Source organism: Fundulus heteroclitus, chromosome 20 (assembly GCF_011125445.2).
Source record: "Fundulus heteroclitus isolate FHET01 chromosome 20, MU-UCD_Fhet_4.1, whole genome shotgun sequence".
Classification (NCBI taxonomy): domain Eukaryota; kingdom Metazoa; phylum Chordata; class Actinopteri; order Cyprinodontiformes; family Fundulidae; genus Fundulus; species Fundulus heteroclitus.
In genome coordinates, this window is record NC_046380.1 from 1803450 (window position 1) to 1822429 (window position 18980).

Consider the following 18980-nt stretch of genomic DNA (forward strand, 5'->3'; position numbering starts at 1 on the left):
AGTCCAAAGGGCCAGAACCATAAATACGATCAGATAAAACAACTAAAACTTACATATTTAAGGATTTGGTCATTAATTTAAAAATAAAACAAACATAAAATCTCCATTAATTTGTTAAATAAATAAATAAAACTCAGTTTATCGTTTATTATTATTATTATTATTATTATTATTATTATTATTGTTTATTTAGTGGAAAGATTACAGATGTTTTGGTATTTTTTGTCTGTTTAATCCTCCGTTTCTCGCCCACATTTCTTTCTGGAATAAAAAAAATTTTCAATAGTTTAAAAGAAAAAGTCTGAATGAATCATTTAAAGAATAAATGGATAAACTTGGAAAAAGTAGAAAAGAAAAACATGAATGCGTGTTGGAATAAAAGAACAAACGGAATCCTTTAACCCTCTATGGCATGGTGTTGCCCTCAGGCAACAAACCACAATTTTTGCCCTCACACTGCCCCTTTAATTTTTTTAAAATAAAATATTACTTTAGAAGTCTGGTGATAAGTCTGTGACCAATGAAATTTGAGGTGGGCGTGGCTCTGACCTTTCCTCTGGGGGTGAAACAGTCCTTTTTGGAACCACAGCCGGCTTGGACATACTGCTAGCAGAAGTTAAGATATATTTCACTTTTTAACATTTTTAAATTTATATAACTTTGTATAAATAATATCTGTGATGTACATTAATATGTGTATAAGCATATTTGATTGAGTAAAGACACTTTTTGTCTTTATTTATTTACTAAAATGGTAGTTTTTCATTCGTTGCCTCAGGGCAACATTGTGCAGTTAGACCACTTTTGTTTGAACAATAACATTCTCATGGATGGAGAAGTGCAGAGATGCATAGTCATCACCAAAATAATTTTTTTGCTGTACTATGTACTATTACTCACAGAAAATAGAATGAAACAATACCTGCCATCAAAACTAAAGAAATAGGGCTACAAGATGCTTGTCTTGGTTAGTTCTGATGGTGTCCCACACAATTTTGAGATCTACACAGGTAGAGTTGTGCAACCCCCTGAACTGCCAGATGTAGGAGCAAGTGGCAACGTTGTACTCCGCCTGGCCCAGCCAATTCCCAAGCAGCAAAACTACAAGGTGTTCTTTGACGACTTGTTCACGCGTGTCCTTCTCATACTCACACTTGCTCAGCAGGGAATTCACTGTACTGGTACTGTTCGTAGCAAGAGATTACCAGGTGTGAACTTGATGTGTGACGCTTAGTTGAAGAGAGCTGGATGTGGATCTTTTGAACTGAAGACGGACATAGTTGGAGAAACATCCTTGCATGCGTTCAGTCAGTCTTCTGAGTAATTACATTGGAGCACACCCAGTTACTGAGGTTGATAGGTGGGATGGCAAGCAAAAGAAAATAATCAAAGTCCCCTGTCCTGTTGTGGTGAGAGAGTACAATAAGAATATGGGTGGCATGGACCTACTGGACTCTCTCATTGCACTGTACCGCAACAAAATAAGGTTGAAGAAGTGGTATCACCGGCTGATGTTCCACTTTACTGACATGATGATCGTGACTGCCTGGCTGCTCTACAAGAGCTACGGCAACATCAATGGGATGACAAAATAGGAACAGCTTTATACGTTCAAGTCGTATATCGCAGAAAGCTTGTGCAGAAGTGGCAAGAATCTGGAGCGTAAGATCATACCAGTTCCACAATTGCTGGGGAGCATGAAGAAAAGAAGAGAAGAGGACCCATTACACCCATTTCGGTCCCCGATGTGCGTCTGGTACAGCACATCCCACTGGATGGTCATGGATGAAGAGAAAGAGAGATGCAAGGTACCATGATGCAAAGGTACACCTAAAGCAAAGTGCCAAAAATGTGATGTCCACCTCTGTTTCACATCCACCAGCAACTGCTTCTTGAGGTTCCATACAGAATAATACAGACTGTGTTTTGTAAGAAAAGAGAAAGCGATTCAAACTTCCCCACAGGAACACATATATTCATAAACATAAACACATACATAAACACGCAGCTAATCTCTAACCCAGTGATTAATAAATCATTTGTTGCTGATACTTGTTGAAATAAAACTTCTTCTAATGCAGTTATGGCTTGTTTGTTCTTCATTTCACTTATATAAACATATAGAAAACCTTGGCGTTTTAGTACTCTTATAGCATGTTGTTGCCCTGAGGCAACAAAGCAAAATCTGGTAGGGGGGGCAGAGGGGGACACATGTTATGACTGATATGTTATAAGGGATGCCCAAGCTCTCAAAAACCAGGGTGAAATATTTTTTTTTCTCCAAAAATAAAAAATCATGCCATAGAGGGTTAAAATAAATCATCACGAAAACTTAATTTCCTCTGAAATGTTAAATTTTATTTTATATCGCTAAATTTACAGGTTTGTAACCTTTAGTTGATTTCTTAGTGACCACGCTCAGTCTGACAGCCTCAGACAGAGACGGTCTCGGTTCTGACCCGGTCTGGGTTCTGACCCGGTCTCGGTTCTGATCCGGTCTCGGTTCTGACTCTGTCGGTTCTGACCCAGTCTCGGTTCTGACCCGGTCTCGGTTCTGACTCGGTGTCGGTTCTGACCCGGTCTCGGTTCTGACTCGGTCTCGGTTCTGACTCGGTTTCGGTTCTGACCCAATCTCGGTTCTGATTCTGTCTCTGTGTGCTGAAGGTGTTCGAGGCGTCAGACTTCGGCTCCCACCCGCTGTTCTCTGTGGCCCAGGCAGGACTGGACCTGCAGCAGGTGAGATTTACCTTTCTGATCCGCACCACTCTCTCTGCTCCCTGTTGGTTCCGGTCCATTTGGAACATTTAAAGAACCTGTTTGTTTGTCCTTCATGGTGCTGACTGCTGACCCAAACAGCAGAGTTCTGTCTTCCAGCAGCGTCTTGTTGTTGTGATCATGTCAAACGTTTTCTAGACTAAAAGCTCTTTTATTCACCGGGTTCTCCTCATCGGGCCGGGTTTACATCCCAGAACCAACCCAGCTGAGGTTCTGGAGAACAAAACAGCCGGGCTGATTGTTGTTGGGTTTTAGCAGCACCAGCCCCTCCAGTGAACACCCTAAATACAGACAACAGATCCCACCAGGGATAATTACACTTCCACTCCATAGGAACCACCAGAACCTTCCCAGAACCTGGGCTGGTCCTCTCACACAGACAAGAAGGTCCAGCAGAGACTGGACCTCCTGCAGAGACTCGGGCGGTCCCACCGTCTCCTTCAGTCCGTTTGGATCATCCCCAGAACAGAACCGGTCCAGACTGCCTCGACCAATCAGGTCTGCAGACAGGATCGTCAGGGTCAGGTCAGGCTGTAGCATCTCTGCAGGCCACTTCCTGTTTAGCCTCCAGGTGGCGCTGCTGAGCGCCGTCTGCTAACAGCAGCGTCAGGCGATAGCATCTCTGCAGACCACTTCCTGTTTCGCCTCCAGGTGGCGCTGCTGAGCGCCGCCTGCTAACAGCAGCAGATTTAACAGTCAGGGCTTCTTTAAGCCAATCTGGCCTCGTCTTCCTCGTAGTAATTATCACCATCTGCTCTGAAAACTCACCGTTTCTCATTAGCGCCACAAGCCTCACTTCAATCATGACGGTTTTTAACGTCTTTTATGTGTTTTCCTGTATTTCTGCAGTACGTGTTGCTGCTACATGATGTCAGCACAGCTCGCCTCTTTCAGCTTGGCTTGTAAAAACATGAATGTCTGCAAAAATATTCTTATTTCAGTTTTTATACACGGATGCTTAAAATATCTTTGTTGAGGCCAAAGTGAAACGGAAATTTCTTGTTTGTGTCACAAACGTGGCGAATAAAGCTGATTCCCTCTCCACCTTCATCCTTCCTCATCCTCGGTGGTGTTGCTGCTCAGTTTTCAGATTTTCATGTCAGAACAAAGCCTCTCGTTGCACAGCTGTTAATGATTGTAAAACTCAAACTGTCTTTACCGGGCTGTGCTTTTGAAGCCACACTTTAACAACACAACCAGAGAATTCAGGTGTTTGGCTCCGCCCACTAACTGAGGCCAGGTAACCGTTCACCTGCAGGCCCTCAAATGGAGATACTGAACCCTTCAACGTGTCTAGCCTCAGAGGAAGTGCAACATCCATTCATATTAGAGCTTAACACGAAATACAAGAAAATCAAGTTCAGTTAAAGATGATGGCTTTGCAGCAATCCCTCATACTGAGCATGCATGAAGCAACAGTGGAGAGGAAAACTCCCCTTTAACAGGGAGGAGAACCTCCAGCAGAACCAGAACCAGGCTCAGTGTGAACGCTCATCTGCCTCCACCCACTGGGGCTTAGAGAAGACAGAGCAGAGACACAGAAAGCTCAGAAGCTCACATTGACCCAGGAGTACTTTCTATGGTAGAGAAGACAGAGCAGAGACACAGAAAGCTCAGAAGCTCACATTGACCCAGGAGTACTTTCTATGTTAGAGAAGACAGAGCAGAGACACAGAAAGCTCAGAAGCTCACATTGACCCAGGAGTACTTTCTATGGTAGAGAAGACAGAGCAGAGACACAGAAAGCTCAGAAGCTCACATTGACCCAGGAGTACTTTCTATGTTAGAGAAGACAGAGCAGAGACACAGAAAGCTCAGAAGCTCACATTGACCCAGGAGTACTTTCTACGTTAGAGAAGACAGAGCAGAGATACAGAAAGCACAGAAGCTCACATTGACCCAGGAGTACTTTCTATGTTAGAGAAGACAGAGCAGAGACACAGAAAGCTCAGAAGCTCACATTGACCCAGGAGTACTTTCTATGTTAGAGAAGACAGAGAAGAGACACAGAAAGCTCAGAAGCTCACGTTGACCCAGGAGTACTTTCTATGTTAGAGAAGACAGAGCAGAGATACAGAAAGCACAGAAGCTCACATTGACCCAGGAGTACTTTCTATGTTAGAGAAGACAGAGCAGAGACACAGAAAGCTCAGAAGCTCACATTGACCCAGGAGTACTTTCTATGTTAGAGAAGACAGAGCAGAGACACAGAAAGCTCAGAAGCTCACATTGACCCAGGAGTACTTTCTATGTTAGAGAAGACAGAGAAGAGACACAGAAAGCACAGAAGCTCACATTGACCCAGGAGTACTTTCTGTGGTAGAGAAGACAGAGCAGAGACACAGAAAGCACAGAAGCTCACATTGACCCAGGAGTACTTTCTATGTTAGAGAAGACAGAGCAGAGACACAGAAAGGTAACCAGGGGATTGCTTTTAAAAGCTCCCGTTTTAAAAGCAATCCCCTCTTGTGATCCCAGTGAACGTCTCAGTGGGATTGACCGAGTAATAGACTGTGTCGGCCTTCAAGTCCAAGTTCTCCAGAACCCGTAGAACCAAAATTTAAATGACTTTAAGAAGCAGTTAAATGTCTCCGTTCTGTTCTTTTATTATAAAGAACAAACTTCTCGTGATCTGGCAGATTAAAAAACTTTAAGTTCTTCAGGTGGAACCGTGAATAACTTTAACATCTCAGCACTTCCTAGAAGTCAGTCTGGTAGAACCGCCACAGCCCGTTAGGCGCTGATGAAGCTGTCCAGAACCCGGGTCCAGAACCCGGCCATAAAAGCTCCTTTCTGCCTCTTGTATCTGGAACCTGGTTCTTACCATGGCAGATGAGTGGACCTTAGATGGAACCCCCCCCCCCCCTACAGTGGCCCTCTAGCTCCCCCTACAGGTGCCTCAGCTGAACCAGCTCCCAGGATCTGCCCGGCGATGTCTCATCCTGTTACTCATGGAGTTCACGCCTGAAGGTTCTGCCTGGACAGTCCGGTACGTCACCGTCTCCTGAGACACGGGGGGACAGGTGGACAGCAGAAAACCGTTCACTCTGACAGGCACGTCCGTTAAAACAGCAGGACCTCCGTCTCACTGAGGCTCAGCAGGACGCTGAAACATCTCCGCCGTGGAGACAGTTGGGCTTAAAGCAGCAGAACCGTGGCGCTGATGGAGACATTAACTCCCCAACCACGGAGGAAACTGTGGAGGAATAAAACCTGGATAGGAAAATGAAGAAGAAAAAGACAACTACATAGCAGATAAACAGCAGGAGGACGAGAGTCAGTGAGTCCAACTTATTCCAGAACTAATCAGACGTATTTAAGTCGAAGCTTAAAGTTTTCATGTCTGCGGTCCCAAACTCATCCTGGCCCTGTTTCAGACAGAACCTCTGAGCCCAAACTGCTCATCTGGTTTTGGTGAAGTGGTAAAGGGATTCAAAGCTGCTTCTGCCTCTTTTGGTCTCAATAAAGTCCCAGAATCTGTTTTAAGGTCCAAACTGGGCAGAAGCTGTGGGTTTGGGTTTGGGTCCAGCTGTAACTAGGGTGCTGTGGTTCTGGGAGCAGCCGGGTCCGTTCATGGCCCAGGTCCAGGCGGGTTCCAGCGACTCGAGGCGCTCCCAGAGGAGACTTTGTCCCCAGACGACTCGTCTCCTCTGGGGACAAAGTCTCCTTCTGCAGCGTCTCTGTGGGAGTAGGAAAGTGAACTGTTTTCCGTTTCTTCTCTTTCAGACGTACGCGGTTCAGAGTCACTACGGCATTCCACACTCAGAGGTAAAAGCTCGTTGTTTCACTGCATTTAGTGGAAGCGGCTCCATCGTCTCACAGCTTCTGTCCTCCGTCTCTCTGCCAGTTGATGAAGCTGCAGCAGCTGTCCATGCAGCAGCAGGGCCTGGCGTCCATCGGCCAGTCGGCTACAGTCCTGCCTGGTACGTGTGCATCATCATTCTGTTCTGATTCTGTGGCATTTAAAGCCCAGCCAAGCTTTGATTGACAGCTACAACAAACTCATCTGATTGGAGGAAAAATTACAGAAAACTACCGATTGGCCACAGCAGCAGAGAGCTGCAGCCTGAGGAGAGTCTTTCAGGACACACGGTATAGAAATGTCCAACGTCCCTCAGCGCTGAAACATTAGATAAAGAGGAAAACACAAGAGAATAAATTCAGAATGAAACGGGACTGCTGAAAAATCAGGAGTCAAGCACATTTTATGACGGACCAGATGTGATAATTACTTTTTATTTCGTAATCTCTGTTTCACTATTTATCTAAGGTTTCTTCTTCTAGCGCCCCCTACAGACCAACTCTGCTCAGAACATCTAGTGGATCATATTTCTCCAATTTTAGCTTCCCTTCATTGGCTTCCTGTTAAATCAAGAATAGAATTTAAAATTCTCCTTCTAACGTATAAAGCCCTTAATAATCAAGCTCCATCATATATCAGAGCTCTGATTACCCCGTATGTTCCTAACAGAGCACTTCGCTCTCAGACTGCAGGTCTGCTGGTGGTTCCTAGAGTCTCTAAAAGTAGAATGGGAGGCAGATCCTTTAGCTATCAGGCTCCTCTCCTGTGGAACCAACTCCCAGTTTTGGTCCGTGAGGCAGACACCCCGTCTACTTTTAAGACTAATCTTAAAACTTTCCTTTTTGACAAAGCTTCTAGTCAGAGTGTCTCATGTTACCCTGAGCTACCTCTATAGTTATGCTGCTATAGGCTTAGGCTGCTGGAGGACATCAGGGTTTATTTCTCTCTCTCTGCTGAGTTCTCCTACTGCTCTCCAATCTGCATTGTTTGTTGTTATTTCAGCTTTTAACTTTTTGTTCTCTGTCATTTTCTCCTCATAGAAGGTACACCTGGTCTGGCGTTCTGTTAGCTGTGACATCATCAGGGGAGGCAGATCATCCTCTATTACCATCTACCATAGAAAGTACTCCTGGGTCAATGTGAGCTTCTGAGCTTTCTGTGTCTCTGCTCTGTCTTCTCTACCATAGAAAGTACTCCTGGGTCAATGTGAGCTTCTGTGCTTTCTGTGTCTCTGCTCTGTCTTCTCTAACATAGAAAGTACTCCTGGGTCAATGTGAGCTTCTGTGCTTTCTGTGTCTCTGCTCTGTCTTCTCTAAGCCCCAGTGGGTGGAGGCAGATGAGCGTTCACACTGAGCCTGGTTCTGGTTCTGCTGGAGGTTCTCCTCCCTGTTAAAGGGGAGTTTTCCTCTCCACTGTCGCTTCATGCATGCTCAGTATGAGGGATTGCTGCAAAGCCATCAACAATGCAGACGACTGTCCACTGTGGCTCTACGCTCTTTCAGGAGGAGTGAATGCTGCTTGGAGAGACTTGATGCAACCTGCTGGGTTTCCTTAGAGAGGAAACTTTCTCACCAACCTGGAGGATCTGATGGAGTCTGACTCTGGAAAGAGCCTTGATGATGACGTGTGATGTTAATTGATGCTTTATAAATAAAACTGAATTGAAATAATGTATTTTAATTAACGACAATCTGATGGAGTTCAGAATTCACATGATGATAGAAAAATTCCCAGAAACAATCATTTTAGTGCCTCCTGTGTTGTTAAATGGTTTTACTGTGTTAACTTTGTAAAAATAGAGGTTTTACTCAGAGACGTTTCTCCTTTCTCTAAAAACAGCGTCTCTACCCTCCAGTTTGATCACAGCCAGAAGTTTTCATCAGGCGCTCAGACTTCCTCTCAGGCTCTCTGCTGGACGGTCGTTTAACTGTTGTGTAATCTGAACTTCAGAGCGGCGCCATGAATACTAATCTGACTGTGAGAGCTTTGATCAGAAGCCTCCAGCTGGGCCAGCGGTCCGACTGTCGAGCTGTTCGCTCTGCTTTTCCGTCCACAACAGGGAGCGTCACGCTGTTTCTGGGGAACCGAGGCGGATTTCAAACGTGCGACAGAGCAAACGGATGGTTCATAAATTCATGCAGGATCTAAAACATGGAGATGTTTGAATAAGTGATGAATGATGCGGTTCTGTGGCAGCTGAACGGGTTGATGCTGCAGATACGGCTGAGGCTGAAGCTTGTTCTGTTCAAACCTGGAAACGGATCCGGTTCCCATCATTGGGTTCAAGCCCTCTGAGCTCAGCAGCAGAACCTCAATGTGGAGACGGAAAATAATTCAATTCAATTCAATTTTATTTATATAGCACCAATTCACATGTTGGTAACTCATCAAGGCTCTTTCTAAAGTCAGACTCCATCAGATCCTCCAGGTTGGTGAGAAAGTTTCCTCTCTAAGGAAACCCAGCAGGTTGCATCAAGTCTCTCCAAGCAGCATTCACTCCTCCTGAAAGAGCGTAGAGCCACAGTGGACAGTCGTCTGCATTGTTGATGGCTTTGCAGCAATCCCTCATACTGAGCATGCATGAAGCGACAGTGGAGAGGAAAACTCCCCTTTAACAGGGAGGAGAACCTCCAGCAGAACCAGAACCAGGCTCAGTGTGAACGCTCATCTGCCTCCACCCACTGGGGGTGTTTTATGAAACTTTTATAAAGGATCGGGAGATATCGGCCACACACAAATAAGGACTCAAACACTGTTTCTGCTAGAATAATTGTGCCCTTTTATTATTCCCCACAGAATATAGCAAAGTAGCAAGCATTAAAGCACCAAGCTTTCAAACATGTGTGATGCTCAACAAATTCTCAGAATCACTCTACCTCGGCACAGGACTGGAGAGCCGGGTCAGTCCCAGTAGAGTAGCACACACGCGGCCGGGCGTCTGTACGCAAACCCACGGCAGACTCTGGCCGTAATACCCATAAACAAAGTATCAGGTGGGAGCGAGAGTGGCCAGTTCTCTCTCCCATCTGATCTGTTCGTCCTGTTTCCAAAACAGAAACCGTTCCCAGCATCTCAGCAGTGTGTGAAGCAAAATAACATTGCGAACTCAGAATACAGCAAATATAAGCAAAATAAGGAATACAGAGATTGAATCTTTCCCACAACACATTGCCATAAGTTCCCACCACAAGTTAAACACAATAACACGTTGTTCTCAGTTTTATGTGAGAATCAAAATAACAGGCAAAACTCAGAGCACGAGCATATATGTTGCTCTTCGTTTATGTCAACCAGTTCTTCCCATAATACATAGTCAAAGAGCAAAATTAATTATTTAGTATATCAGGGGGTTAGCGAAGACAGAGCAGAGACACAGAAAGCACAGAAGCTCACATTGACCCAGGAGTACTTTCTATGTTAGATGGTGATAGAGGATGATCTGCCTCCCCTGATGATGTCACAGCTAACAAAACGCCAGACCAGGTGTACCTTCTATGAAGAGAAAAATGACAGAGAATAAAACGTTAAAAGCTGAAATAACAACAAACAATGCAGATTGGAGAGCAGTAGGAGAACTCAGCAGAGTGAGAGAAATAGACCCTGATGTCCTCCAGCAGCCTAAGCCTATAGCAGCATAACTATAGAGGTAGCTCAGGGTAACATGAGCCACTCTGACTAGAAGCTTTGTCACAAAGGAAAGTTTTAAGATTAGTCTTAAAAGTAGACGGGGTGTCTGCCTCACGGACCAAAACTGGGAGTTGGTTCCACAGGAGAGGAGCCTGATATCCCTCTGGTTGATTTTCATCAGAAATCAATAAATCTGAGAAGTGAGAAAGAAATGGGAGGAGAAGGTTTGGATGCAGATCTGTGTTGCAGATCAGATTCCTGAGCATAAATCGGGTTTTTACTGATCCGGAGGCAGTTTTCCCGCTCAGAACCAGCACCGCTGACACAGCTGAGGCAGATCTGCTGCAACATGAAGACACAAAGCTTCATCATGTGTCTGGAGAGCCACGACTCCATCTGGCCCACACAGTGTTAGGGTCAGGATGGGTTCTGGTGAAAGAACCAGAACCCATCCTGCGGTTCTGTGTGGTTCTTGTTCTGCCACAGTGATCCGTGTCTTTCTGTTTCCCAGGAGCGGTGGAGGCAAATTCCCAGACCACGTCTCAGGAGCTCCTCATTCCAAACGACGTGAGTAAAACTCCAGCCTCCGTTCTCCTCCTCTGCTGCAGAACCAGAACCAGAACCATCCGGCCTGAAGCGGTTCCTCCATGGTTCCTCTGACCAGCTCCTGCTGACGAGTCACATGGTCACACCAAGACCATGTGACTCGTCAGCTGGAGCCCCACACTGGAGAAGAGAGACGTCCATCCATCATCCATCCATCTATCCATCCATCTATCAATCCATCCATCATCCATCCATCATCCATCCATCATCCATCCATCCATCATCTGTCATCCATCCTTCATCCATCCGTCCATCCATCCTTGATCCATCTATCATCCATCCATCTGTCCATCCATCCATTTATTCATCCATCCATTCATCCATCCATCCTTCATCCATCAATCTATCATCCATCCATCTGTCATCCATCCATCATCCATCTATTTTTCATCCATCCATCCATCCATCCATCCATCCATCCATCCATCCATCCATCCATCCATCATCCATCCATCAATCATTCATCCATCCATCATCTGTCATCCATCCGTCCATCCTTCATCCATCATCTGTCCATCAATCCATCCATCCTTCATCCATCATCCATCCATTCATCCATCCATCCATCCATCCTGTCAGCTGTTTCTCTGCTCCACTTGTCTTCTTCTCCATCATCTCAGCAGCTCATCCTGTTATTAATAACACATTAGAAGCTCCTCCTTCTGGAGTCATGTCCTAATATAAAGTGAAACACAGTCAGCGTTTCATCAGAAACTATTGATATAAATTCATAATTCTCAGATTCTCAGAGCCGGGTCCACCTGCAGACCAGCGACCTAGCTTAGCCAGCATCACCATCAGGCAGTGACTGAAGCACCCAACGGTCAGAAGGCTGCAGCGCTGCACCACGAGCAGTCCACGGCTTTATTTCCACCAACAGTCTCAATCACACGCGTCTCCTTTAGTGGTTTATGCTCCGTCTGAACTAAAAGCCCTGGAGGAGCAGATAATGTTTGTACGGACTGCAGCAGAGCAGCATCCATCCTGACCCAGTGGTGAGGTCATGTTTCCTCATGAAGGGATGATCTCCAGCCGGCAGCTCTCTCTTCCTTCAAAGGACCGTTTCAGCATCACTTCCAAAACGCAGACCTGCTTACATGTGTGAGAATCCTCCCGCTGGAGAGTAAGTCAGAGCGGAGAGCGCTTTAAGCTGCTGTGCATGAAAGTGTGAGATAGGTTTGTGTGTGAGTCAGTGAGCAGGGCCGAGCAGAGCAGCTTAATGACATCCTGGCGCTTTAACAACAGCCCTCTGCCTCCTTCTCCTCCACTAAACCTTTACAAATTACAGGGGCAGCAGGGAATCGCCCAAAAATAGCCGCCGCCCCATCCTCTGCCTGATTTTACCCTTCAGCTCACCCAGAGGAGAACCGCATCATCTCCAGAACCGCCTCGCCGTTGTCTCTCTCTGCTCCTCCTCCTTTATCTGAAGCTAGAACTGAACCGATGGTTTAGTTGTCCGTGGTTCCGTGTTTATTTCAACACCAGCGGGAGGTTAATGGTGAACATGAGTCCCAGTCAGGAAGTCACTGCGCTTCTGGACCCGGTCTGAAATGGTTCTACTATCGTCGCCAACACGGAGAAAGCAGACCTATCTCTGATGAGGACGCTCTCAGATGATGTGCATCAGCTCAGCTTCTGTTTATTGAGACTCAGTCATGGTTTCTATGGATCATTTTTACCGATCCACGGCAGCAGAACCAAGCAGCATATGGTGCTGGAGCCCAATGGTTCCTGGAAGCTGGTCCGGCATCAGGAGACTGACCGGGTCTTCTCTGTTAAAACTGTCCTTCAGTGTTCCTGCAAACCATCATGTCTGAATATTTCCCACAAACCCACAAAAACATTTTTCCTTTGGATTTGAAGGAAAAACGTCACAAACGTTCCTTTTATCAGGCGGCAAAATGTTTTGTTTTTTGTCCTCCAGCAACATCTCTCTCCATTTCTGGTAGAACGAGAGTTTTCACCATCTGACTCGACTTGTGACTAAAAATCTCTTCTGGAATCTAGATATGTGCTCATTTATATCTGTGTTATGGTGAAAACATTACACGAGAGAGCACCTTCACATTCAAAAAGGTCTGTGGGCTTTTCTGTTTTCTTCCCACTGTTGCCGCATGCTTGCTGAGCAGGAGGGATTGCTGCAGCAGCGGTTAGCCAAGCTTCAACTATTAGTTAACAAATCAGAAAGTGAACCATCCTGTCAGACTGGACCGAGTCGGATCGTCTATCATTTGAACAGTGGCGGCTGGTGAAAAGAAATCTTGGTGGGGCTGGCCAATAGACTTCCCTGCCTAACCCAGCACATGCATTCAAATTAAAAGTCGCTTAAATGCCTAAATTAATTTAAATTATTAATTTAAGCATTTAATTAATAAAAAAAAACATTGTTCACAAAGGATTATTTTGGTGGTTTTGTCTTATTAATCCTTTTCACAGACTCATGCCAGAGGGTTTGCATACATTGTACATGTATGTATATTATTACGAAACGAACGTTTATGTCTTGACTTAAATATATATCCTAATTTTTTATTTATATAATTATTTAAGTAGAACAATGACTAGTGCAAAATTAAGTTGTATGAAAATTAAGGAGATGAAGTGTAGACTGCAAGTTCTGTCGTGGTATGATGGCTCCCCCAGTACATTGGGAGTGTCTGCCTGCATCCTTTTCATTGAAATTATCCATTTCTTTCTTCTTTCTTTGTCCTTCGGTAAATGAAAGAAACGTACATCCGATGATTTGGAATGCCTCTGTGTGCAACCGGGAGCACAACAAGTCGTAGGCTTTGTTTAGATTCCAAAAATAAACTAAAAGTACGCTCTAATTCACCCGTTTTGTCAAGGTTGTAGACGAGAACTGTTTTTGTCTACCACCGTGACCCGGATGTAGCGCTGACATCATGCATGAAGTGCACCTATCACTGTGCAGCTAGGGCTGTGACTCCAGGAGCCTCAAAGCCATTCATTTTGGCGATGCTGATTGGCCAATTAGTAGAAGTGTTTTAATAATTCTTATTACATGTAGCCACGTACTATTAAGTAAAAACTGACATTAATAATACTTTTAAAATCTATATATATTTTGACTTTTCCCCTCCACATCTAGGGAAGGCAGCGCCCGAGCGCCCCCTATGGGCCAGCCGCCACTAGATTTGACTGAATTTCTGTGTAACTTGACTATATTTATTTCATTTTAATTTTTTCTTGTAAAGTTCCCTGAAACAACATCTGTTCTGAACTGACACTATAGATAAAAATAAAAAATAGTTTCAGTCCGCTCTGCTTTAGCTCATGACTGATTCACACCTACCTTCAGCTCCTGCTGGGAGCAGCATGCAGTGATTTCTCCTTTTAGAAATGGTCAGAAACATCTAAGGAGCTTCCTCCTGCACACCATGCAGGCCCAGACTGCTGGTCTGAACCCTCTGGAGGTCCGTTATGATGCAGTGAAGCTGCTCTGCAGGTTAAACAGCAGCTAGTAGACCATTAATCAGGCAGCGTCCTCATTGCAGTGACGGTCCTCTGCAGCTGGTAAATACAGATTACTGCAAAGAGACGCATGTTGGAGAGCCGGACCTGCTTCATGCAGGCTGTGCTTTAGTTTGTAAAAGCCGTAAAGATCCAGTGACGAAGTGAGAACCAGACTCTTTGGTTAATGAGGCAGAAGATGTGGAGGTCTACAGAAGCTCCCAGGTGTCACAGCTCCAGGTATGGACCAGATTGGTCCTGAGAGGCTGAAACGAGGATCACCTCTCCCTGCCTCCCTGTGAAGGTCTGGTCTACCAGGCCGCCTGTAGGCCTAGAGTCACAAACCACTTCCTGCTTTAGTTCAGGTGTGTCAGGTAGTGGGCGGGGCTTAAAGCTGTAGGCCAGTAAAAATAACGTCCACAGATACCGTTCTACTTCTCTGTCTCGCCTCCTCACAGCTGATCGGATCCATCATCGGTCGGCAGGGCACCAAAATCAACGAGATCCGGCAGGTGTCCGGGGCGCAGATCAAGATCGGCAGTCAGATCGACAGCAGCAGCGACCGACACGTCACCATCACCGGGACGCCGATCGCCATCAACCTGGCGCAGTATTTAATCACCTCATGGTAAGCATGCTAGCACCGAGCCGGTTCCTGAAGTTTGATCAGACCAGGAAGTCCAGCGATTAGACGTTAAAGGTCTGTTAACCCGGAGAATAAAGACCAGCAGGCACTGAGCTTTACCTGAACTTCTTCTTCTCTACGAAGAAAAATGCTTTGAATTAAACTGAAATACTTTGTTGTCCCTGAGAGGCTTATCATTGCAGCAGAGTCTGCAAAGTTAACACATAATGATCACTCACACAAAAAATCTATACATTAAAACAACATTTACAGGATAATATCAGAGCTTCAGACAGGACAATTCATCAGGAATGCTTTAAGGGAATAAAAGACGTGCGGTACCGGTTAGCTCTGGCCTTATGGGGACAATCCTCCTCGGTGGCAGGAGCCAAACTCAGATCATTAAGGATTCATGTTTTGGTTCTGAAGACCAGATTAAGCTCTGAACTCTGAGCAATGTGAGAACAGACGTAAAATATGTAGTTGTTTAAAATAGGTGCTATTAACCTGACAAACAAGCCTCTTACAGATATTCTAATTTACTGAATATAACCGTACATGAAGAACAACGGTCCGGTTTGTTGTGGGAACCGGGTCGACTCCCAGCACCGACCCAACGGTCTGTCAGCGTTTTCTTCATCCTGATGAAGTCATGATGATGATGTCAGGATGATGACATCATCATCATGACTTCATCCAGACACGCGGTTCACAGCCGTCCTGCTGTTGATGAACAGCAACTGTCTCCTCCTTTCTACGTCTGGTTGTCACGTCAAACTCGCTGCAAAGAATCTCAGCTCGTGTTCACAGTCTTCATCGTTTAAACCTTCTAGAGCAGGGGTGTCAAACATACGGCCCGCGGGCCGGATCCGGCCCGCCGAACAATTTAGTCCGGCCCTTTGGCTAAATGCATTATAATTCTTTTTTTTGTTCCAGTGTCCTGTCTGGCAACGTGGCAATAAGAATTGTTGTCTTAATGCCAAAAAGAGCTCATCAGATTTGACTTTCACAAGTGGAGCAGTACTGCTTTTGCCATGGTGCTTCGCTTGATTTATGAATGTGAATAGTTTTATTATAATTCATGCGGGGAATATCTCAAATGATATGGACACTACAAAGGGAAAGTAGGAGAGGAAAGGAAGAACAAGAAGAAAAAAAAAACAAAAGGTGAAAGAAAGAGGAGATAAAAAGAAGAGAATGATAACAATTATTGAAAAAAATATGTACTTCGTTTAATTTAAAATCTGCAGTTCCTAAATTGTCCACGAGGGGTGTTTTAATTAGCAGATTAAGCTTCAGGTGTAGAAAAATGTAAATCATTTCTTAATTTTTATCTGTTTGATGTATTTTGTCATGCAGGACAGTGTTTTTAAGTTCCAAAAAAATTTAATAAATGTTTTTCAACATTGTATAATCACTGTGATCAGTTCTTATGCATAATGCACAAATAAATGTTCAACTGAGTAAAAGTATTGTTGAAATTGCACATACTTTTCTTAAAAACGCTGAGGTTATTCATAATATATTGTGTAAAAGTGAAATTAACTTAATATAAAAATCAACAACAAGTCCACATTTATTAGTTCTATTTAATCTTGCAGTGAGTTTACTCGTGTGGCCCTCTTGAGATCAGATTAAGCTGATAAAGCCCCTAAACCCAAATGAGTTTGACACCCCTGGTCTAGAGCCTAAAACGCACCGTGGAGGCAAACATTTTTTATTTAGTTTAAACTTGTTTATCCAGGAAAGACATCCGTTCAGATTGTTGTTCTTCTTTTACAAGGATGAGAAACAGCACAACGTGCTCCACATGCAAACTGACACTAACATTCAGTGATAAGGTATAAAGCATTAAAGTTTTGAGCAGGCCAACGTTTATGAAGCTGACCACGGAGCCTCCGCTCTTCCTCACTGATGCTCCCTCTCAGCAGGTCCTCCGGGCCTCGCCTCCTCAGACAGAGCTCTGCTCATAAAGCAGCTGCAGCTGGTTAGCCTGCAGCGCAGCACCGACCTGTTAGCTTGTTGTGACGTTTGTGTGAAGCTGTGTTTGCTCCTCCCTGCAGGTGAACAGTCTCCGGGTGCTAATGTGTCTGTGATGGTTTTGTTTCCTCCTCCCTAAGCCCCCTCCCGAGCCATCACCCCAACTTATACAGCACACCCCCCATCCGTACAGCGAACCCCCAACAATAATCTGTTGCAACCTCCAGCAAAACACGCCTGTCCTCTGATTTTACGTTCCGTCAGTTTTTCATTCTTTTACTCTCCAAAAGTTCCTGTTTTGGTTCCGTTTTGGGTTCACATCCAGTTTTTACTCTCTATTCTTTTCAACATGTCTTTTATTTAACCCTCTAACCCTTCTCCATCCGACCCCCCCCCCTCCCCCACCCTCCTGACCCCTGTCCTCCCTCGACCCTCCGTGCCCCTCCCTGTCCTCCTCCACCTCCTTCCTCCAGTTTAGAGACCGCCAAATCCACCGCCCAGTCCTCCTCCATGTCGTCTCCCGTTGACCTGACCATGAGCTTCACCCAGCCCGCCCCCCCTGCCTCTGCCTCGTCCTCCTCCTCCTCCCCCCTGGCAGCGATGGGTGCGGCACTGCCCCACGCTCCAATCCTGGGCGCTCCCTACGCCTTCCCCCTCTCCAGCCTCCTGGGAGTGAAATCCATCCCCTACCTGGCACTGTCCACCCCCCCCGCCTCAGCAGCAGCAGCGGCGGCGGCGGCCATCGGGGCGCCGGTGCTGACCAGCTCGGTGCAGACGGCGGCCACGGCGGGGGTCCCTGTGTCGGCTCACGCGGCGGCGGCGCTGGCGTCCTACACGGCCAAGATCTCGTCTTCAGCCAACGGGATGAAGAAGCCGGAGAGACAGAAGTTCTCTCCGTACTGATGGAGGTGTGACGTAGCTCCTGGGCTGCTCTTCAGACTGCTGGGGCCTTCTTCCTCCCAGCTCCGGTTTCCGTCTCTTTCTCTTCCCTTCCTGACTGCGAGCCAAGGCCACTGTGGGATTGTTGGAACATGAAAAGCTTTACGCATTGACGCAGAGTCTTTGCAGAAAGCTGCGGCGTTTGCAGCCACATTCAGATGCAAAGTCTCTGAGAGCCGAAACAAGAAGCTGTTGCAGGAAGTTTAGGCGTGAAGCAGCTTTTGGTCCTGACTGTTTCCAGCTCTGATTTTATCATGTAGTAAAAACCATCAGCAGCAAGAAATGTGCTTAAAATCAGCTGCTGATGGCTGAAGGAACCTTTTACCAGCGTCTGATCTGACAATCTCCATGCAGCTGCAGCGCTAACCTCTCAGGGTAACAGCCCCCCCCCCATCCCCATCCCATCCATGACCAACGACGAGGCATTTCAGCCGTCATCATGATGAATAAAGCAATTATCGGTAAAACTAACAGCTTTCAAGGCTCAGTGATGAATCCCATCCAGAAGTGTTTCAGCACAGGGGGCAGCAGTTCTTTACGCTCACCACCAGGTGGCGGTAGAGCTCCCTGCTTCTCCCACAACAAACACAGCTGGGTAATGTAGTCCTCCTGTCTTTAAAAAGTAAGAAAACACTGTTTGCTGTTCCTGCTTTTCTGGAGCAAGACGCACAGCTTTGCTCCGTTTTCAGGTGTTTCACCTGTAATCAGAACTTTTATCGGTTCTGTTCACAGGCAGAAAAAGCATGTTTTCATCCTTTATCGTGTTTCTGTGGAACAAAGATAACGCCTGTAAACAATAATGATCCTTTAAAGCGTGTGTCTGTAGTTTTATTGCCTAATGGTGACTGAAGTGGGACCTCAGAATATTCCCGTTAAAACCAGAAGCATCGCCTGGTTTGGCTGTGATGTCCTTTCATTTTCCAACAATCCCACTTCTCTGGTTCCTCTGAGCTCCTTTCTGGTCCCGGTTTGGTTCTGCAGCCGGGCGGCGCCAGCAGCCGGTAAAAGCCATAAAGACTTTTCAGCTTTTCCTCTTCTCGTCTGTGTCCTGCTCTTTCTCCCCCTGTATACTCCTATATTTATGATTAACTGTTATGAAATAGAGTTTATATCACTGATCACTAACACTGAGCTGACTTTCTATACCATGTAAAT

The 18980-nt window shown here is 45.7% G+C and overlaps 1 protein-coding gene across 4 annotated transcripts in view; it reads left to right on the forward strand.

The window, feature by feature from the left end:
* The window catches only part of LOC105918746 (poly(rC)-binding protein 3), a 99839-nt gene extending 81617 nt beyond the window's left edge, over nt 1–18222 (forward strand). For 2 of the 4 annotated variants that reach the window (XM_036151754.1, XM_036151756.1), the window contains 6 exons: nt 2665–2736; nt 6502–6543; nt 6623–6698; nt 10716–10771; nt 14740–14909; nt 17360–18222. In XM_036151754.1, the coding sequence (XP_036007647.1) occupies nt 2665–2736; nt 6502–6543; nt 6623–6698; nt 10716–10771; nt 14740–14909; nt 17360–17789 (846 nt within the window). In that variant the 3' untranslated portion in view covers nt 17790–18222. Of the gene's footprint in view, nt 1–2664; nt 2737–6501; nt 6544–6622; nt 6699–10715; nt 10772–14739; nt 14910–17026; nt 17330–17359 lie in introns of those variants that run through there. The other 2 variants (XM_036151758.1, XM_036151757.1) reach the window with 2 other exon arrangements.
* Nucleotides 18223–18980: the final 758 nt, after the last annotated feature.